Source organism: Elgaria multicarinata, chromosome 21, assembly GCF_023053635.1.
Source record: "Elgaria multicarinata webbii isolate HBS135686 ecotype San Diego chromosome 21, rElgMul1.1.pri, whole genome shotgun sequence".
Taxonomy (NCBI): Eukaryota; Metazoa; Chordata; class Lepidosauria; order Squamata; family Anguidae; genus Elgaria; species Elgaria multicarinata.
This window is the reverse complement of record NC_086191.1, coordinates 5,699,278-5,721,906: the sequence shown is the minus strand read 5'-3', so window position 1 is coordinate 5,721,906 and position 22,629 is coordinate 5,699,278. Positions and strand designations below refer to the sequence as shown.

General features: G+C 44.8%; 2 protein-coding genes across 3 annotated transcripts in view; both read left to right on the top strand.

Annotated features, from left to right (window-relative positions):
• PSMB4 (proteasome 20S subunit beta 4) overlaps positions 1 to 22,629 on the top strand; it is a 242,579-nt gene that overhangs the window by 68,066 nt on the left and 151,884 nt on the right. The gene's annotated exons all lie outside the window — the stretch shown is intronic.
• LOC134412268 (methanethiol oxidase-like) overlaps positions 1 to 22,629 on the top strand; it is a 29,223-nt gene that overhangs the window by 2,356 nt on the left and 4,238 nt on the right. The window contains exons 2-10 of the mRNA XM_063146148.1: positions 6,985 to 7,038; positions 8,888 to 9,000; positions 11,323 to 11,508; positions 12,614 to 12,734; positions 14,651 to 14,833; positions 16,456 to 16,634; positions 19,364 to 19,442; positions 20,527 to 20,648; positions 21,541 to 21,633. Coding sequence (XP_063002218.1) covers positions 6,985 to 7,038; positions 8,888 to 9,000; positions 11,323 to 11,508; positions 12,614 to 12,734; positions 14,651 to 14,833; positions 16,456 to 16,634; positions 19,364 to 19,442; positions 20,527 to 20,648; positions 21,541 to 21,633 — 1,130 coding nt within the window. The remainder of the gene's footprint in view (positions 1 to 6,984; positions 7,039 to 8,887; positions 9,001 to 11,322; positions 11,509 to 12,613; positions 12,735 to 14,650; positions 14,834 to 16,455; positions 16,635 to 19,363; positions 19,443 to 20,526; positions 20,649 to 21,540; positions 21,634 to 22,629) is intronic.

Genomic DNA, 22,629 nt, shown 5'->3' with positions numbered 1-22,629 from the left:
GATACTGGGGAAGATACTAGGAACAGATGAATCAAGGGGCAACTTTGCAATCATCTCATGAACAATGCAGTCGCAGGCCGGCGTGGCTTTGTCAAGACTACGCCTTCTCTATCTTCTTTCGAGAGGGCTGCTTGCATAGTGGATGGTGGGAATGCTGTGGACATAATTTATCTTGATTTCAGCAAAGTCCCCCATGATATTTTAGACAGTTTAAATCCTGCATAGTTAAACTTGTTACCTTTAGAAACGCGCATCCCCAGATATGTCCAAATCTGGGACATGATGGAAATGGGCATATAAATTTAGATCGTTGGTTCGTGCATTAAAAGACCCTGCTATCACAAATGTTGTGCAGGATACAGAGATTCTAGGTGCTCCATGTACTTGTTGAAGCTCCCCCAAATATTATTAGTCGAACAGGGAGAAAAATAAATGTTAACTCTCATTAGACGTATTCCTTCACACTTAATTAACACAGCAGTTGCTAATGGCTTACAAGGGGGCATAAACAAATAGTATTAACCTTAATGCTTATAGAAACAAAACACGCGAATCCACCCTTAGCCCTTCATCAGAACGCATAGCCACTAAACAATGGCACTTAAATCCGTTCAACTGAATAGGTTCCTCTTGCCATATCTCTCATTTATTTATTTATTACATTTTTATACCGTCCAATAGCCGAAGCTCTCTGGGTGGTTCACAAAAATTAAAACCATGAAGAACATAATAAAACATCCAACAATCTAAAAGCCCAAATACAAAATACAATATAAAAAGCACAACAGGGATAAAACCACACAGCAGAAATTGATATAGGATTAAAATACGGAATTAAAACAGCAAAGTTTAAATTTAGGTGTTAAAATACTGAGAGAATAAAAAGGTCTTCAGCTGGCGACGAAAAGAATACAGTGTAGGCGCTAGGCGGTCCTCTCTGGGGAGCTCATTCCACAACCGAGGTGCCACAGCAGAGAAGGCCCTCCTCCTAGTAGCCACCTGCCTCACTTCCTTTGGCAGGGGCTCACGGAGAAGGGCCCCTCTAGATGATCTTAAGGTCCAAGCAGGTACATATGGGAGGAGGCGTTCCTCCAAATAACCTGGCCCTAAGCTGTTTAGGGCTTTGTATGTTAGTACCAGCACTTATTGGTCCCTATTCTGGAATGTGGCGTGGTTTCCTTGAGAACCTAGACTGTAAAGGGTTAACAAGCGGCAGTGAAGGGGTGTGTGTCTGGGCTGACTGAGTCAGACCCCCCTGCTCTGGTTGGGGAATTGCTAAGCCAAACGGAGCAATTCCACTACATTATTATCGCAATGAGATAATAATATTTTAGACAGGAGAATGATAAATGTAGGCTAGATCAACCTTCTGCCCTCCAGACGTGTTGGACTACAACCCCCATCGTTCCCAGCCATGATAGGAGTTGTAGTCCAACGGATCTGGAGAGTGCCAGATTGTGCAAGGCCGGACTAGATGATAGGTTCACCCGTAAGTGGGCTCAGAGCTGGTTGGAGAAGTGACTCAAAGAGGGTGTCTCATCGAATTGGAGGAAGATTGAACTTGAATGGGGGTGTCGCAGGGCTCTGTCCCACCCTAGTGCAACATCCTTTTCACAGTGACTTCGGTGACATTTGTGTCAAATTTGCAGACAACACAAAACTGGGAGGGATGCCCAACAACACTGCGGAAGACTGGAATAAAATTCAAAATGACCTCGACAGAATCAGGCTGAAACCAACCAAACGAAATTCAGCAGAGACAAATGCAAAGTTCTGCATTTAGCCCCCAAAGCCCACAGATACATGATGCACGGGGGTGGAGGGAGACGCCTGGCTTGGAGACGGTACACATGAAAAGCATCGCGGGATTGTAGTCCATCGTAAGCTGAACACGAGCCAGCCGTGTGAAGCAGCAGCAAAAACAGCTAAAGTGATTTTAGATTTCCATAACAGAACCATGGTTTCCAAGTCGTGGGAAGTAATACTCTTACTTTATTCTACCCCAGTCAGACTCCATTTGGAGCATTATGTCTTTTTATTGACAATCAGGATACCTCTGATCTTAAAAGCAATTTCCTGATTCAGCCATGATTGGGATATTCAGTTTATTGCTACTATAAAACCATTTCACGCTGATCTCCTCCTTTTTCTCTCTTTTGTTTAATGTGTTACTTATTAAACCGGCTGCTCGGGCATTCAGTAAGCCCCAATTCCAGCCATATTGATCTGCCGCAGCAAACCCAACAGGGGGAAAAAAAAGGCTTTTAAAAGTCTAACCCATAAACCAGAAGTCGCCCGCTGCCTGTAAATGCCGCCTCTCATCACACAGACATAAAAGAAGACAGGTTACACAATAATGTCACATTTCAATGGGCTGTAAAAGCCGTGTTTGCACCAGAGGGCTGAAACGCACCACGAAGAAATCTGGAGGGTGAAATTTGGGGGCGAACTGTCAAAACTCAGGTGGAGGCCGTCGAGGCTAGCTTCCCAGGGTCCTGGCGAGAGTCGGACCTGTGCTGACTCGCCTTCTGTCAGGGATAATCCAGTCCCCTCCCTGAATGCGCACTTTTCACTTTTAAAAGTCTCTGTTGTTTTTATTTGTTGAGGTATACAGGCAAAGGGTGAGAGAAAAAATCTACTCAATTTTTCAGTACAAAGCAAGCCTTGTTCCAGTCGTTCAGCATCCTGGCCAATGACTGGGAGAAGGGACAAAGGCTATCCAATGAACTGTATTTTATCAAGATGTAAACGCAGCTGAATAACTTTTAGGCGATCTGCATTTTAGGCTGCTTCACACAGGGGAAGCTGTTTAAAACTGAATCAAACCCACCAAAGGCCAATTCGTATTGGCGAATTCCTGGCTTTTACACATCCCAACCACCCCTTCCAAAAGGTTGAAATGCTTAGGTGCAGTAAGAGCTACAATATGGTGTGTTTGTTATATTTATATTCCAGGTGTGTGTGTGTCCGTGTTTCCTTCTCCACGTTTATCCTCAAAACAACCCTGTGAGGTAGGCTAAGCTGAGAGTATGTGAGCAGCCCAAAGTCACCCAGCAAGCGTCATGGCTCAGTGGGGACTAAGAAGCAGGTCTTCCAAGTCCCACTCCAATGCTCTAACCACTACACCATACAGCTAGTTGCATTCCAATGCTCCTGGAGGGCTTTAGGTTGCAGAAAGCCGTACGAGTATCCTGGGAGCAGGAGGAAACGTTCTCTGTTCACACTCCTACCCACCGCGCAAGGGGGATTTAGGAGCCTTCTGGGATTCACTCTTCATTCAGATGGAGTGGCATCTTCATGGCGCCGATTTGGTGCCATGATCCTGCAAAAACCCATAATAATAATAATAATAATAATAATAATAATAATAATAATAATTTATGTCCCACCTTTTGTCCAATGCTGGGCCTCAAAGCGGCATTACAAAATTTAAAACATATACATTTAAAACCTATAAACAGAACTATACAAAGTTAAAAATATATTAAATATATTCCAATATTAAAACATATAAAAGTTTTAAAAGTCCTTGGCACAGACAGAGGTCCCGATTATTTGCCAAAGACCTGCCAGAAGTCCTTGCCTGCGTCCGAAAGCACAGCAAGGAAGGAGCCATTCTAGCTTCCCTGGGAAGAGAGTTCCAGAGCCCTGGAGCCACCACTGAGAAGGCAATTCCACTTACCCGGGGTGGCGTTGGGAAATCCCCACGCCAAGGAGGGAGCGCGGGGTTTCCGGTGGGCATCTGGGTACTGGAGCTGCCGCCCTGCCCTCGTCCTGGTTTCAAGTGACCAATCACGAGTCAGCTTGTGCCAGAACCGACAACCCACCCACCCCGGATTGAGCACAGAACAAGATCAGATGACGGAAAAGCTGGGGTGAGCTTGCTCCCACCGAGAAAGTAGGTCTCTGACTTTTACACTGCCCCATAGTCGCTGCAAATCTGAACCTGTGTCACTTATTATTATTATTATTATTAATTACATTTATATACCACCCCATAGCTGAAGCTCTCCGGGCGGTTTACAAAAGTTAAAAACAGTGAACATTAAAAACAAATATGCAAAATTTAAAACTATAAAAAGCATAGAACACAAACAAAAACAGACAAGATCCGATTAAAAACAACAGCTTTGCAGCTTTGAACGAATCTGGACAGCCCCAGGGTGATAGCAAAATCTGAAAGTGTGGAAGGGGTCCCTTGTGAACATTTTCTGGGGGGCGTTGTCAGGCACAGGAAGAGTCCACCACAGTGACTTTGCTGGGAAAAAAATTTTTTTGTTTGTAAACCATAATCCTACAACCTTTCGCAATGAGAGCCCTGCAAGGACAGTTTAGATCCGCGCCCATCTGCTTGCGTGACAAGAAACTGGCCGCCTCAATAGGACTTTATGGGGAAATCCATAAAAATTATGACAGGGCGGGTTTAGCGTGAAGAATGGATCTCCGGGACCGAAAGACAGGGCCAAAATTCCATTTCAACTCCCAAAGGGCTCTTCCTGCCAGTGATGTTTAGGATAAAAAAGCCAAGTTTGTCCATTCCAAAACACCCTCTTCAACGCTGCCTTTATGCTGGCCCCCCACCATCTGCTGGGTCAGAGCTAGCTAAATATGAAAGTGTCGTGGATATCAGAATATAAGAAGAGCCATGCTGGATCCGACCAAAGGCCGAACGAGTCCTGCATCCAGTCCTCAAAGTGGCCAACCAGATGCCCCAATGGGGAACCCACAAGCAGAACATGAGATGCCTTTTAATAATGCATTTGTTTTAAATGCTTTAATTATATGTATTTTATGGCTTTTGCATTTATGCTGTACCCTGCCTTGATCTGGAGGGAGAGGCAGGTAACAAATAAATTTCTTCTTCTTCTTCTTCTTCTTCTTCTTCTTCTTCTTCTTCTTCTTCTTCTTCTTCTTCTTCTTCTTCTTCTTCTTCTTCTTCTTCTCCTTCCTTCCTTCCTTCCTTCCTTCCTTCCACTCGATCTGTGCACCTTTCAGGGCTCCTGTATCTTTAACAGTTGAATAGCAAAGGGAATTTCAGCAGGTGTCCTTCGTGTGCATGCAGCATTTCAGCAGGTGTCATTTGTATAGAGAGAGAACCTGGTGAAATCCCCTCTTCATCACCACAGTGAAAGCTGCAGGAGCCCTGCCCTGTTTTGTGTCTGGTCAAGAGGGCAGGGCTCCTGCAGCTTTCACTGTGGTGATGAAGAGGGGATTTCACCAGGTTCTCTCTCTATACAAATGACACCTGCTGAAACTCCCTTTTCTACGCAACTGTTAAAAGATACAGGAGCCCTGTCCTCTTTTCCATGGGGTCACCCTACTCAACCCAGCCATGCTGAGACCGCTAGTAGAGCAGCCCAGAAATCCATCTTGTTTTTCACAGTGGCCAACCAAATGTCTTTAGGTAGCTCACAATCAGCCTCATATTTATCTCTACCGTCTGCTATTTGAAGGTATACTGCTCTTGAACACGGAGATTCCATTGAGCTAACATAGTTTATACCAATTAACAGATCTGACCTCCTCCTTGGTTTCCCCTTCTAATCTCTCTTTTAAGGTCTTGTGTAAAAGGAAAGATGGCAGCTCCTGCTATTACAGGAATAACTAGACAACCAACTGAGACCTGGGTCAGGTGTAGGTTTGAACGGGCATTTATCCTTTCTTTTAATTTGTTTTATTTAGGGTGACCCTATGAAAAGGAGGACAGGGCTCCTGTCTCTTTAACAGTTGTATTGAAAAGGAATTTCAGCAGGTGTCATTTGTATATATGGAGAACCTGGTGAAATTCCCTCTTCATCACAACCATTAAAGCTGCCCTCTTTTAAATCTGGTCTAGTATAGCTCCTGCAGCTTTAACTGTTGTGATGAAGAGGGAGTTTCAACAGGTTCTCCATATATACAAATGACACCTGCTGAAATTCCCTTTTCTATGCAACTGTTAAAGATACAGGAGCCCTGTCCTCCTTTCCATAGGGTCACCCTATGTAACCCTAGATCCTAACAATTTTAGCAGAAGGGAGACACAGTCACCAAAAGAAAACAGAGGAATAAACTGATCAGATCGATTCATCATCACAGGCACAACCGTTTTTAGGACCTTTGCTCTAATCTCTTTAGCAGCCGCAGGGAATCGAGCTGCTAAGTTAGTCACACAAGGACCCGTAGCTACACGCAGTTTGCACATTCGCTCAACTAAAGTTTGTTCAGTTCTTCCTCTCCACAAAGAGGCAAGAATACCGTTCAGTTCACAGATAATCCTGCGTCTGTGGCGCTCTGACATGTACAAAAATGTTGAAAGATGGGAAGTCACCATTTTCTGGCCAACCAACTCCACCGAGCTATGGCAAAGAAAGGGGAGCGGGCAGGATTAGAACCCACACCCTATGTTCCACAAAGGATAGAAGCTACTGGACTAGGATCAACAAATAAAGACGGACATAGAAAGGGTTACCGTGATCACAGAAATGGGGTGGATTTTCTGCAGCTTCTAGTGACGTTTGCAAAACTCAAGCTGGGCTTACTTGTGTCCTCGTCTAGTGTGGCTTTTACACTTGCATCGACCTCCCTTAAATCTTTCAAGACTAAAGGGCTCAAGCTGGTGATTCACGATCAGTGAAAAAGTATTACCATTCTGCGTCTAGATCCTGCAATCTGCATAAATTACAGAGGTGTGCATGCTGACGTGTTGATCTGGCATCATTTAACGCTTCAGCTTCTACGCCTCACCGCTGAAATCTTACGCACCTGCCCCATTAGCTTGTAAGATTTCAGCGCAAACCTTGAAAGATATCCTCACAATCATATGGGTTAGAAACTTGGGATTTTCGTTTTAACAAAAAGGAAGTCAAGGCTCACAGGAAGCTGAGTTCTGCACCATTCTCGGAACTTCCCCACGGAATTCTCTGGTCCAAAGGGAGCGCGTGACTACAGCGAAGACCCTTTGATGCTCTTTAATTTCTCTCTCTCAACCATTTTGTTTTGCAGCAAAATGCGGAGAATGTGGCCCTGGATATAAAACTCCATTGGATGCAATGAAAGGTAAAGGATACCGTCTGGGTTTTCAAGGAGGTCGGAGCAGGATTTTGCCACAAAGCAAGGTCCAGAAAGCAAGAGGTGTCCAGAAAGTGCGGACACTCCTGGACTTGGCCCAGAATTGCAGGGTCTTTCCTATCACAACTGAATTGGAGGCGTTTGCTTGCTTCTTTCTCTCTCTCTATTTCTTTTTCCTTTCATATCGTTCCGGATCAATTGCAAGCCTGCAGGCCGAAACTGTCTTGTTTGCAATCTGTATGCAGCACTTCGTAAACAGGGGCACAGGAAGTTGCGTTCTACAAGTCAGACCCTAATTCGGATCTAGCTCAGCCTCTTTCATCCTCTACTTTGGTGACACACTTTCTCTCTCTCTCTCTTGCCAATGCATAAGTGGAAGGGTGACCATATGGAAAGGAGGACAGGGCTCCTGTATCTTTAACAGGTATTAAAAAGGGATTTTTTTCAGTAGACGTCCTTTGTATGCATGCTGCACCAGGTGAAATTCCCTCTTCGTCACAACTGTTAAAGATACAGGAGCACTTCCCTCTTTTGTATCTGGTCAAGAAGGCAGGGCTCCTGCAGCTTTAACTGTTGTGATGAAGAGGAAATTTCACCAGGTGCTGCATGCATACAAATGACATCTGCTGAAATTCCCTCTTCGCCACTACTGTTAAAGAGACAGAAGCCCTGTCCTCCTTTCCATAGGATCACCCTATAAGTGGGGACACTGAAATGGTTTCCCTGTAGGAATGGAGCACCTTGAATCAAGAGTTTGAAAGGAGTAAAGGGATTTAATACAGCCCACGGAAAAGTAGAAAATCGGGCTCTATCAGGTAGTGGTGACTGCAGCCCAACAAAAACGAGAAAAATTTGTTAAGCCAAGGAAACTTATTTTCAGTTGTCTTCCACATCTGGGCGCAGCAGATAACAGCTCTCGGCTTCTGAGGATCTCACTATCATGGGTACAAAAGTCTCTTAATGGATCCCAGGCCCTTTTCTTCAATATTTAATAAATAGAGATGCCACGTTTTTTTTATTAAGGGCTGTTTAATTAGGGTGACCCTATGGAAATGAGGACAGGGCTCCTGTACCTTCAACCGTTGCATAGAAAAGGGATTTTCTAGCAGGTGCCATTTGCATGCATGCAGCACCTGGTGAAATTCCCTCTTCATCACAACAGTTAAAGCTGCAGGAGCTATACTAGATTGACCGGATACAAAAGAGGGGGAAATTGCCTAAACATTAGAAGAAGCTTTTGAACAGTGAGAGCTGTTCAGAAGCGGAAGTGACTGCTTTGGGAGGAGATGGGTTCTCCTTCGTTGGACGGCCATCTGTCAGGGACGCTGCAGCTGCACCCTGCAGTGCAGAGCCTGCACTGACCAGGGGGTTGGGCTAGATGGCCTCCAAGGTCCCTTTCTACTCTATGATTCTATGAAAGGGGGGCGATCTGGTTTACAGAGCCTAACAACCGCCAAGAGGGGCAGTCGGTGTAGCAAAAGACGTCTGACGCACGGGCTACGATTTGAAGGGTGCCTCCCCACCCCCAAAATAAGAGAATCTGCCCACCCAACGAGGAACATGCTTCAGCTGCAGACCAGTCACCCCATTATCTGGGAGTGGAACTTAATGGAATTTACTTCTGAGTAAACACGTGTAGGATTGCACTGTTGCAATCTTGTTACGTTAGTACAGAGAGCCAACGGAAGGACACTCACTGGGAGACAACGGCTTGTCCACGGCGCGGTTATAAACACCCCGCTGCTCTTGGCAATAACCTTGCTTGATCTTTCTCCTTAGCGTGCCTGTGGTTTACTTTCGCGAGGGCCAATACACGGTTTATTTTGCTTTTTCAAAGGTCCCCAGGAAGAGATCGTATACCTGCCCTGTATCTACAGGAACACCGGAATAAAGAAACCTGATTATCTAGCCACGGTGGATGTCGATCCGAAATCTTCGACCTACTGCCAAGTACGTTTCGTTAAAAGCCCAAAACTGAGTTTAGAATTAGCTCTTCTTTGCGCTGCCTCACTGTCATTATAACAGTAGGGGGTGGAGGCCACTTTGGTCATGCACTGTGACTTGGTCTACCCACGCAGCAAAACTGGCTGGTGGCACCTGAATTTTAGGTTGCAGGGGAGGAAGACAACCTTTTTGAATGCTTCTGGCCATGTGTAAGAATTCCCTGCAGAAAGAAATATAGCATGCCAGAGGGAAATGTGCCCTGACAGGCTATTTTTCTACTTGCAGGGATTTTTAAATTTTTTTTTTGTAAAAATAAAGCAGCTTTCAAACATGTAATCCCACCTCAATAGTCTAAAGTAGTAGAGTCCATTGTACAGATCGAGGACTCTACCATCTCAATGCTACCGCTTTCAACTGCATATGTAGACCAGGCCTTGGAAACAGATATTAACAAGACAGGAAAAATAATAGTAAAAAAAGTAGAAGAGGAGGAGAAGGAATTATATGGCACATTTAAAGTCCTTAAAGAGCTTCACTTATGTTATCTCAGTAATTATAACAACAACCCAGTAAGGTAGGCCACTATTATTATGCCCCTAGTTCAGATAGGGGTACTGAGGCTCAGACCTGGCAGGACATGCTGTCATAGTCCCATTCTATATACATTGCCCTGTCTCAACTTTCAGTTTGGGGGCAGAATATATTTTCAGATTTAACGCCTCCTCTGTGTCCCTCCCAAGGATTTTGGATCAGCCAGACAAATAATTGTAGAGAATACTGATTAGCTGCTCTTACGTCTATCGGCTTTTACTCTATGTTTTGTGGAGAGTCTCTCTAAGTGCCGTTTTTCGCTGCTATCCCAGTTGCTTGCTGATATTTGATGGGTCAGAGGTTATTAGCTACAAGTAAATAATTACAAGTATTTCGGGATTCAAGCTTATTTTTTACTTTCTGCTGGGAAGGGTAATCTAAAACTGTACACACACACACCCCTGACACATTCTTGTTGCAAAACATCCCTAAAAGTTTCAGGAATCAGAAACCAGCTTGATCAGGCTGTTTGGGGCAAATCTTTATCATTATGGTTTGTAACCAGCCCCAAGTTTTAAAAAAGGAAGAAGCAAAATCGCTATTCAGTAGTCACTGTTTCTGCCAGGGCTGCGTGCTTTCCATCCGAAGAATGCGTGGCGTTTCCCCTCCCCTCCCAAATATGACCCCCTTCATACTTGAGTGGTTCCAATTGCTAAATCGGGTGTTTGCTTTTGTAAAATACACGTACGCTTTGCGAGCGGTCAGGCTGGTTTGACGAGACTTCTCGCCGATGCTGGTTCTTTTGTGTAACGGGATTAAAAAGATCCTGAATTGCAAATAAATATGGCAAGGAGACAAATTAGTCCATGGAGGGAGGGGGGATACCCAAAGCAGAGTGTTACATATTGGAAGGCACGGAGACATCACAAGCTTTTGATGTCAACAGAACGCTTCTTCATAAACGCATCGAAAAACACAAAGGGATAAAAAACATGACAGAAAAGGCCGTCGTAAAGATAGAAATATGATAGAATGATCGTAGTATGCCTGCTTACTCAGCCAAGTTCTACATCTAGGAAATAGAATCATAGAATCATGGAATAGCAGAGTTGGAAGGGGCCTACAAGGCCATCGAGTCCAACCCCCTGCTCAATGCAGGAATCCACCCTAAAGCATCCCTGACAGAGGGTTGTCCAGCTGCCTCTTGAATGCCTCTAGTGTGGGAGAGCCCACAACCTCCCTAGGTCACGGGTTCCATTGTCGTACTGCTCTAACAGTCAGGACGTTTTTCCTGATGTCCAGCTGGAATCTGGCTTCCTTTAACATGAGCCCATTATTCCGTGTCCTGCACTCTGGGAGGCTCAAGAAGAGATCCTGGCCCTCCTCTGTGTGACAACCTTTCAAGTCTTTGAAGAGTGCTCTCATGTCTCCCCTCAATCTCCTCTTCTCCAGGCTAAACATGCCCAGTTCTTTCAGTCTCTCTTCATAGGGCTTTGTTTCCAGACCCCTGATCATCCTGGCTGCCCTCCTCTGCACACGCTCCAGCTTGTCTGCCTCCTTCTTGAATTGTGGAGCCCAGAACTGGACGCAATACTCTAGATGAGGCCTAACCAGGGCCGAATAGAGAGGAACCAAAGGCACAGTTACAAGATGGGGGATACTTGGCTCAGCAATACTACAAACGAGAAGGATCTTGGAACTGTCGTAGATCGCAAGCGGAATAGGAGCCCACAGTGCCTTAAAACCGTTCTGCAGTTCTGCACCCGTGCCTTAAAACTCGCCTCCACCGTTTCTTAGGTCATCCATCGCCTGCCGATGCCCAACGCCAAAGACGAGCTGCACCACTCCGGATGGAACGCCTGCAGCAGTTGCTTTGGAGACACGACCAAGAAGCGGAACAGGCTGATCCTTCCCAGCTTGATCTCGTCCCGCGTCTACGTGATCGATACAGGCACAAACCAGAGGGCTCCCAGGCTTCATAAGGTAAGAGCTTTAACAGCACTCCCGCCTTTGCAGAATCCTCAGCCTTGGAAATCCTAACGCGCCATCAACTGGGAGATCCCATCACCACGGGGTGGCTGGTAGCTCTTTGGCAATTAGCATCTCTGTTTCTTTGTGTTAAAGTTAGTCCATCACAAAACAGGTCCTCATGGTACCACCGTGTTTGTGTACCTCTTATGTTGCGTTTTGTGGGTTTTAAGCCTTGCGAACCGCTCAGAGAGCTTTGGCTATTGGGCGGTACAGAAATCTCTCTCTCTATAAAATGCTATGGCGATGCGTGGCAGGGCGTAGCATGGAGGTTCTGAGCTACGACACACTGGAGGTTCTGAGCTATGAGAAGAACTTTGTATGCTGGAAGTTCCAAGCTATGAGAAGAACTTTGTGTTGCTAAACAACAGCATATATAAACACAGCTGGGAGTGGGAGGGAAGTGGCTAGGAGAGAGTGGGGGGGGGGAGTGATTGGGAAGGGGGATTCCAGAGAGGAGGCCCGTCCGCACAGAGGCCCTAGGTAAGTCCCACGGGCAGGCAAATAGGGGGAGCAGCTCAGAGGGGGTGGGGGAATGGCTGGGGGGGGGGGAATCCAATGAACTCCCAGTCAGCCTTACTCCTGGCTTTTCCAGGTGCCCACAGAAAAGCATGATACTGAGCAATAAAGTACTAATGCACAGTAATAAATAAATACATAATAATAAATAAAGTTTTCTACCAGCAGTCTATCTATATCAGGAATGCAGGACCTTTTTCAGCCAGAGAGCCGAATTCCATCTTGGGGAAACTTTTGGGGGCTGGATTCTACTGGGGGTGGAGTCAAGGGCAAAGGGCAAAGACCTATAGCTCTTACTGCCAGTCACTGAGCCTTAGGAGACGCATTTCAACCGTTTAGAACGTGGGAGAAACCTACACGAAAGCCGGGAAAACATGAAATGGTGGGGAAAGGGGATGGGTGGGTGGTGGTTCAGAAAAAGGCGGCATTTTGGGGAACCCCCGAAAAGGACAATTTAGGACTCCGGGCCAGAGTTCTGCACCCCTGATCTATATGTTCTAACCATCGCGAATCTCACTTTCGATGTGAACTTTTTCCTTAGGCGATTGAGCCCATTGACATGTACTGGAAGTGCAACCTGGCCAACCCTCATACTACCCACTGCTTGGGCAATGGTGAAATCATGATCAGCACCATGGGAGACCCTTCCGGCAACGGGAAAGGTATCTCTTTTTCAAGGGGCTGGCCGAAGGTGGTCTCGGCTGGATTAACAGAGGAGGGCTAAGATCTCTTCTCGATCCTCCCGGAGCGCAGGACACGGAATCATGGGCTCAAGTTACAGGAAGCCAGATTCCGGCTGGACATCAGGAAAAACTTCCTGACTGTTAGAGCAGTATGACAAAACATCAGAAAAAACTTCCTGATGGTTAGAGCAGTACGACAATGGAACCAATTGCCTAGGGTGGTCATGGTTTCTCCCACACTAGAGGCCTACAAGAAGACAGCCACCTGTCAGGGATGCTTTAAGATGGATTCCTGCATTATTATTATTATTATTATTATTATTATTATTATTATTATTATTGTTTATTTATATAGCGCCATCAATGTACATGGTGCTGTACAGAGTAAAACAGTAAAACAGTAAATAGCAAGACCCTGCCGCATAGGCTTACATTCTAATTAAATCATGGTAAAACAATAAGGAGGGGAAGAGAATGCAAACAGGCACAGGGTAGGGTAAAACTAACAGTATAAAGTCAGAACAAAATCAAGTTTTGAAAGCTTTAGGAAAGAGAAAGGTTTTTAGCTGAGCTTTAAAAGCTGCGATTGAGCTTGTAGATCTCAAATGTTCTGGAAGAGCGTTCCAGGCGTAAGGGGCAGCAGAAGAAAATGGGCGAAGCCGAGCAAGGGAAGGAGAGACCCTTGGGCAGGCGAGAAACATGGCATCAGAGGAGCGAAGAGCACGAGCGGGGCGATAGTGTGAGATGAGAGAGGAGAGATAGGAAGGAGCTAGACCGTGAAAAGCTTTGAAGGTCAACAGGAGAAGTTTATATTGGATTCTGAAGTGAATTGGAAGCCAATGAAGAGATTTCAGAAGCGGAGTAACATGGTCAGAGCGGCGAGCCAAGAAGATGATCTTAGCGGCAGAGTGGTGGACAGAGACCAGCGGACTGATGTGAGAAGAAGGAAGGCCAGAGAGAAGAAGGTTGCAGTAGTCCAGCCGAGAAATAACCAGTGCATGAACAAGCGTCTTGGCAGAAGAGACAGACAAAAATGATCGAATCCTGGCAATATTATACAGGAAAAAACGGCGGGATTTAGCTACTGCCTCAATATGAAGAATAAAAGAGAGCATTGAACAGGAGGTTGGACTTGATGGCCTTATAGGCCCCTTTCAAGTCTACTCTTCTATGATTCTATGAACAACGATGCTTATTATTATTATTATTAGTAGTAGTAGTAGTAGTAGTAGTAGTATCCCACCTTTTCCCCAATACTGGGCCTCAAGGCGGCTTTACAAAATCAAAACATATCAACAGAAATATACAAAAGTTAAAAAATATAATTAAACATGCTTCAATATTAAAACATTTAAAATACAAATAACAATTTTTTATAAAAACCACTGTATAAACGGAGGTTCAGACTACCTGCCAAAGGCCGTCCCGAACTAAAAAGTTTTTGCCTGCCTCCAGGAGCATAGCAAGGAGAGAGCCCGCCTAGCCTGCCTGGGAAGCGAGTTCCAAATACATTGTTGAGTTAAGACCCTTGTCCTCAGACATATATAAAGGATGCAAATCTGTGTCGTGTCTTTGATTTTGCGTAATTTAGTCTGCCATTTTAGAGCGCTTTGCATCATGTATGGATCGCTCTGCTCCCCAAAGCCCTGGAAACCACGTTCAAGTGCTCAGATTTCTAGAGACACGACGCCATTTTTTTAAGCGATTTTTTTTTGCAATCGTAAGTGCTAACTTAATGCTATTTGAAAAAACGGAGTGTGCAGAAATCTGAAATGTTGCGGATCAACAGTGCAGGCCCAGCCCTGCTGGGGAGTATCAAAATTTTTGGAGATTTACAGAAAATGCGCTTTGTTGATGGCAATGGTTAATTATTATTATTTCTTTGGCATTTTCAGGTGGTTTTGTCCTGCTGGATGGAGAGACCTTTGAGGTGAAGGGGAACTGGGAAAAAGGTCCCAAGGTCCCGCAGCTCGGCTACGATTTCTGGTACCAGCCGAGGCACAACGTCTTGATGAGCACAGAATGGGGAGTGCCGAAATGCCTGGCGAACGGGTTTAATCCGGCCGATTTGGAAAAAGGTGAGAGAGAAACCTTTTTGGAGGCAACTGGTCCTTTTACCCTAGCAGGGCTCAGCATGGGCCAGGCTCCAGAAAGTTGGGTTTTGGGTGACCTAGAGATGTAAAGAACGGGGACTGAAAAAATGGGGGTGGGGGGGGGAGCCAGAAAAATTCAGGAAAAATTCCTCACCCCAATTTTAAAAAAAATAAATCCTGAGGAAAAATGTGAAAAACGTTTTTTAAAATATTTTGTGGGTGGGGCTCCCATTCCCCCGCGTTTTTTCCCGTTTTTTCTGGGCTGTCACCTCTTTAAGGGGGACCTGACTGTCAGTCCGAAACGGCCGGGAGCAAATATCTAGTCCAAAACTGAGGAAAAAAAAACACTGTCAAGATTAGGGAAGGGTCAAAATATTGGGGAAAGGGAGTGGGTGTTTAGGCAGCATCCTCACGCCAGGGCTGAGTTTCTTGCACTGAGGAGTCAGCGCTGAAGGCATGGCTTTTATAGTGCCTGCTGGACAGGGATTGGCTGTTGGTCAGCTGACGGAATGCTCAGGCAGGCTGGCACAGCAGCCTATAGGAGAAGAGGGCGTGGCCAAGAGTTGCAGAAGCAAAGAAAGGCTGAATTTCACAGCTTTGGCTGCCATCTTCTAGAACACAGAACAAACCCAGAGGAGGAGTCAAAAGTGCATATGCAGCAATATTACGCTGTGAAATTAGGGGCGCTTTATGGGGCAGGGTAGAGGAAAAGGAAATTTACCTGGAACTCAACCAGGGGGTGTAGAACAGTTTTCATTTTGGAGAAGTCCTCAGGGTTCACATTCAAAAGAATGAAAATACGGCGTGTTTTCGCTTAAAGCGCCTCCTAAAAAAAAAAAAAAAAATAGAATTAAAAAAAACACTTCACAAAATGCACAGAACTTGCAATTAATCAGTTTATATTGCATAAAATGAAGTAGGTGTATAACGGTTTAAAAGACATGTATATAAACAAATACGGCACAATCAACTGTTTGCACCAATTTATTTATTTACTTATTTATTGCATTTTTATACCACCCAATAGCCGAAGCTCCCTGGGCGGTTCACAAAAATTAAAACCGTTCGAAGTATAAAACAACAGTATAAGAACATGATATAAAAGCACAAACCAGGATAAAATCAGCAGCAGGGCAGAAATACAAATTTAAAATACAAATTTAAAACAGCAAAGTTAAAATTAATCAATAGACAGGGGAATCAATAGTCCTAATGCAGATACATCTTATCAAACAGATCAGTCACTGGAACCCCGGTGTGTATACCATTTCTACTAGGAATAGTCTTCCTCAGGAAATGTATAGATTACACTTCTTTGGCAAGACCAAAACAGAAGAAAACGGCAGCGTATTTTCGCTTAAAGTTCTCATTGCCACTAACTAAGCCTTAGGACAGGCATTTCAACCTTTTAGAATGGGGGAAAATGCATAAACGTTGGGAAATCACTGAACGATCAGTGGTTGTGGGAAGGGGGTGGGGCTAGAAGGAGGCGGGGCCATCTGGGGAAGTTTGGAGGTCTGGTTTAGGACCCCCGGACCCTCCTGTTTGGCCCCTGCTTCCCCACTCTTTATCATTATTGTTAATTCACTTCCCCTCCATCTTTGAAGGCTGCTACGGTGGAAACATTCATGTGTGGGATTGGACCACCCATGAGCTCATCCAGTCGATCGACGTGGGGAAAGGCTCCATCCCCCTGGAAATCCGTTTTCTCCACAACCCGGACGCTGCCGAGGGGTTCGTCGGCTGTGCCCTCACCAGCACAATTCAACGTTTCTACAAGGATGGGGTAACCACAAGAGTAGCAGTAACATTATCACTCATACTTAGTGCTCTACCACAAACTCAGTGTTGGAGCGCATGCTTTGCATGAAAAAGCTGCCAAGTTCAAATTCCAGATCCAAAGATATTGGATCGCTGCTTCCTTTCATAGTAGATATTTCTGGACTTGAAGGACCCACAGTTTTCCTCAGTATCAGGAACCTTAATTAGTATTATACACCAGACGCGTGTCCTGTCTGGGAGCCATCTTTTATTAACACCGTCCTCTGTTTGACTATTCTGTTTTATTTCTTACTGGGCTCAGATCTCTGTCGGTGGTGGGCAACACTGCATGCCCCCCCCCCCCGGCCCCTGTTTCCTCCCTCCTATTTTATTATTTTTTTCAACCAGTAAAAAAGTGGGGAGTTGTGGTTTGCTGCTGAAATTTGGTGGCAATCCACTATGTAGGCTCAGAATGGAGAAATCTAGCTTGTAAGCAAGCTAAGTTTGTGCATTCTAAATGTCCCTAGCAGTGACGGAGGCTTAGAATGGGCAAATTCTGTATTCAGAAATTGGTTGTGTTTGCTGCTGGACCCTTCAGCCTGACAATCTTCTTAAGATGGTGATCCGAGATACCGTTTGCAGACCGATGAAGTGATTTATCTATTATTTATTTAAAGCATTTGTATCCTGCCTTATATCATTAAGGGCTCAGGGCGCGGTGTACAGATAAAAGTGATTTGGCGCTGAGCACCAAAGATCCCAGGTTGCACCGAAACAGCACAGCAGTGCCAGCTCTTTGAACATATAAAAAGCCGCCAACATTTCAATTCTGCAATTGCAGGCGCAAATCAAGGTGATATGTAGGTGAACCGTTGTCAGGCCAGGGGAGGGTGGCTGTGCGATAGCTGCAATTGCTTGGCTCCGGGCCTCTTTCTGTGAGCGGTTATCAGGACAGCATCGCATTCAGTGAATGACTTATCTTTAGTACTGTGGGCTAGCGCAATCATTAACCATCCTGTTCGCCACTCGCTCGCAGCTCCTTTACCTTTCTCTTCCGCTTTGCCAACGCTGTTTGCTCAGCTTTTGTGTCGCCTTGTCATACGCCGAGTTGAGTACATACGATCACACCCCAATCCTACTGTGGAGATTTCTGCCATTCTCTGCAATAAATAGACGTATCGCTCACGTTATCTGAAGTGTGGAGCAGCCAAGAGACAGCTGCAAACAAAGAGTCTCAGGATTAAAATCTCGCCTCGGCCATGCACCCTCTTGAAAGTTTCTCTACATTAATGGAAAGCGCATCCGGTGCTTTTGTGCTTCTTGGTTCTTTGGCACAATTGTTATGGGCTGCACTACATGGGAAGAGAGGGGCAACAAGGGTTTTGGATTGAATACTTCCCCTCTGTTCAGTTCCATTGAGCTCTACTGAGACAGTGCCATCTAGTGGCAGAAGCTACTGTTGTTTCCCGGCTATTACCATTTTAAAAGTGGTTCTGTTTATCCCGGGATTTCTGGAGGATTCTGCCGGAGATGTTCTGATTGTTGACAACATCACGAAACCAACCTGAAAACTTCCATGAGTGGCCAATCACAAGCGTGCAATAAATCGCTTGTCTAGGGGAGCCCTTAGTCCTTCCATTTGTAAGATGGTGATAATAATATTTACATGCTTTGCAGTCTATCCCACAGGTAGGAGGACCGCTGATTGAGAATATATATCTGTGCCAAGTGTGATGATAGAGTGGCCAGGCATCCTTTTCTACAGAGGACAGTCCTCTGATTTGAAGAACTGACACGGGACAGTTGTCTATTTGAAAATGTCCTCTACCTGATGGATTGCTTACTCCAAGTCTGGTTTAAAGTCAAAAGACCATAAAGAGGTTGTCAGGATCAGGCCTTATTCTCCCTAATGTAGGGAAGGGATTTCAGAGTCAATCACAGACAGAAGGACTAGAAATTTACCAGAAAATTAGTAAATCTCTAGTCTTGCTTCTGCTGCTGCCGCTGTGTCTGATTGACCTCATGAAACCCCTTCCCCACACGAAGAAGTGCCCATCTACAGTTAGCAGCAATTGAGCAGAAGACCGAGGTAGGGGGATACGCAAATTGGTAAAACTTGATGTCATCGAATTTCTCCGAATTCCATTTTGAACCTCGTTCGAACTTGAGTCTGTATCAGATTCCGAGCTTTGGGTGTATTATTCTCCCCATTTTGCATGAAAATCCATGTGTATTTTCACACGTATTTCCCACAATGTACGCAACATACACAACGATCGTTTGGATCTTTGAAACGTACACATCCTTCTCCCGGGGGTTAAGGCGTTTCTGTGCATATCAAAAGTATGCCGTTTTTTCTACGCACGTTTTACAAACGCACCCATGCCGTCGAACGCAATTTTTATTTCTTGGTCCTCAAATCCCATCACAAGCTCTGGAATAGGACAGACTTCGGGATGCGGATTCCGTCCGAATCTGTGTTTGGTCCGGAAGTTGCAACCGGGAAAAATCCTGATCCAAAATGAACTGAAACACATTTCTCATACATCCCTAGTCACATCCTCCACATTATGGTGAGACGTATGGTATTTCTACTGAAATTACAGTAATCATTTCTAAACTTGCACCTATACACCTAAACTTGCATATGCAAATGCTATGTAAATTGGGTGTCCTCTTTTCTTTTCTTGATAAGTGGCTTTTCCAGCGAAGGTGCAATAATTAATCTCTCCATTATGGCCTCTCTTCCTACAGAATGGAACCTGGGCGGTGGAAAAGGTGATCCATGTGCCCAGCAAGAAGGTGGAAGGATGGCTCCTTCCAGACATGCCAGGTTAGTCCAAAGGGCTTCAATTTTGAACCACGGAAGGATTTGTATTGTTTTGTGAGGGTTGTCCATTCCCCCACCTCCATTCCAAGTCCCCAAGAAATTCCCAGACATAGAAGTAAGCAGAAGGTAGATGGGGATCACAGCATCACAGAATAGTAGAGTTGGAAGGGTCCCATAAGGCCATCAAGTCCAACCCCCTGCTCAATGCAGGAACCCACCTTAAAGCATCCCTGACAGGTGGCTGTCCAGCTGCCTCTTGAAGGCCTCCAGTGTGGGATTGCCCACAACCTCCCTAAGTCATTGGTTCCATTGTTGTGCTGCTCTAACCGTCAGGAAGTTTTTTCTGATGTTTTGTCATACTGCTCTAACAGCCTGGAAGTTTTTCCTGATGTTCAGCCAGAATCTGGCTTCCTGTAACTTGACCCTATTATTCTGTGCCCTGCACTCTGGGATGAATGAGAAGAGGTCCTGGCCCTCACTGAGATCGGGCATATGGCGTGTTTCTACCGACAGCTTTAGACACATTTGTTTTCCTGATGGTTAACCTTGCCAGTTAGCTCTGGTTAGTGTAAGGAGATATTTTATGGCTGTTTTATGGCTGTGCAGACTGGTTTTATGGTATGCAATCATATTTTTTTTAACCTGTGAACTGCTTTGGGATTCACTGATTTTTAAGTAAAAAGTGGCCTAGACATTTTATGTGATAAATAAAGAAAACAGATTTCTGTCCCTTTTAATTGAGCCCCTATTTCCCCCCCGGGGGGGGGTTTGAAGTTGGGGATTCTAATGGGAAACAAAGACGACCCCTCAAGCCTAAAAACTGTCCTCAAAGTAGACCCCTCAAGCCTAAAACCTGGCGTCAAAAAAGACCCCTCAAGCCTAAAACCTGGGCATCTGGCAGGCCACTGTGACAAAACCGAATCTGGACTAAATAGGCCTTTTGTCTGATCCAGCAGATCTCTAAAGAGGCTCCAAAAATCTGTTTTATTTATTTAACTGTCTGAGTCCACAAAAGAGGCGCTTCACAAGAGTGGAGTGCTGTGATTTTGTGAGTAGCGTCATGACTTTTTCCAATGTTCCACATCAGGTCTCATCACAGACATCCTGATTTCACTGGACGACCGGTTCCTGTTTTTTAGCGACTGGCTCCATGGGGACATCCGCCAGTACGACATCACCAATACCCAGAAGCCCAAACTGGTGGGACAGGTAAAAGCGAACTTTGGTCAAGTTAACAACTTTGAGAGTTGTTTTTTTAAATCTTGCATTTTCTCATAACTCATCCTGTTCGCTGCCTCAGGAGGCCCTTAAGGTGCCTTCTAGTGGGATATAGAAATATTTAAATTATTATTATTATTATTATTATTATTATTATTATTATTATTATTATTATTTATTTATTTATATAGCACCATCAATGTACATGGTGCTGTACAGATAACACAGTAAATAGCAGGACCCTGCCGCGTAGGCTTACAATCTAATAAGTTGTAGTAAACAATAAAGAGGGAAGGAGAATGCAAACAGGCACAGGGAAGTGTAAACAGGCACCAGGTAGGGTGAAGCTAAACAGTATAGAGTCAGAACAAACTCAATATTTGAAGGCTATAGGGAAAAGAAAAGTTTTTAGCTGAGTTTTAAAAGCAGTGATTGAGTTTGTAGTTCTCAAGTGTTCTGGAAGAGCGTTCCAGGCGCCTGGTGGATCTCTCCGGGCAAAAAATTCCGCATTCCAGGTGCCACCGTAGAAAAGGCCCTGTCTTCCACGCCCATCCAGTATGGGCATTTCTACATGAAGCTTTTATTGTGCGCCTGTGATTGGTCGCTCATGGTAGTTTGGGGGTCCTTTACATCCTCCTCCATGGCACCTTCCACTCTTTGTAACCATTAATCACGTACGTTTTTAATATAACAAGGAAAAACATTTTTTTTCCTGAATAGCGCCGTAGAAGCCTTGTGTAAATGTGCAATTCCGTTGTACCACAGCACCATCTAGTGGTTGTATCATGACACAGAAAGAAAGGCAAGGAAAGAAAAATCCCAGAAAAAGCACACGGAAAGGAGCTGAAAAGAAGCGTTCTAACTCTGTTTTATGTCTTTGCAGGTGTTTGTTGGAGGGAGCATTGTCAAAGGTGGTCCGGTCACTGTGATCGATGACCCAGAGTTGGCCTGTCAGCCGGATCCGTTTGTCATCAAGGTGCTATTCTTCTCCCTGTTTTTTAGAGCACAATCCTACACATGTTTAGACGGAAAAAAGTCCCACAACTTCCAGCATTGCAGCCTTATTACTGCTGGTTCAGACCAAAGAGCCATCTAATTTATCATCCTGATTCCCAGAGTGCTTCTAGGAAGAACCAGATGCTTCTAGAAACCCAACAGCAATGCTTGATTGTTTTCCCCATCTCCCAGCTCTGCCACGGGTGTTCCTAGGTCTACTCTCTTTGGACCTGGGAGATTCCATATAAATACTGCGGCAAATAAATAAATACCGAGGCAAATAGGCTCCTCTTCCTCCATGAATTGGTCTCATCTCCTTTTAAAGCTGTCCTGGAAGCCACAGATGGGTACTGAACAGGGTGGATTTGATTTAAATCAATTTAATGTAAATCATGATTTAAATCGTGATTTCAAATGCAATGAATAGGGTGCACTTTTGGGAGGGGAGGAAGTCACATGATTAAATCGGGTCTTTCCGAGTAGTGATTTAAATCGTGATTTAAATCACTACTTAGACTCGATTTAATCATGTGACTTCCCCCCCCCCAAAAGTGTACTCTATCCATTGAATTTTTCGAAACTTAGCACTTAAGAGATAAGGGGTTGATTCTGTGTACATAGATTTGCAAAGGGACAATGGGGTTGTGATCTCTGAAGACACAAATTCACAGTTTTGAGAACTGTAAAACCAAGCAGCTGTGATCATATCTTCTAGGGTGACCATATGAAAAGGAGGACAGGGCTCCTGTATCTTTAACAGATGTATTGAAAAGGGAATTTCAGCAGGTATCATTTGTATATATGGAGAACCAGTTAAAGCTGCAGGAGCCCTGCCCTCTTTTAAATCTCATCACTCTAGTATAGCTCCTGCACCTTTAACTGTTCTGATGAAGAGGGGATTTCACTAGGTTCTCCATATATACAAATGACACCAGCTGAAATTCCCTTTTCAATACAACTGTTAAAGATACAGGAG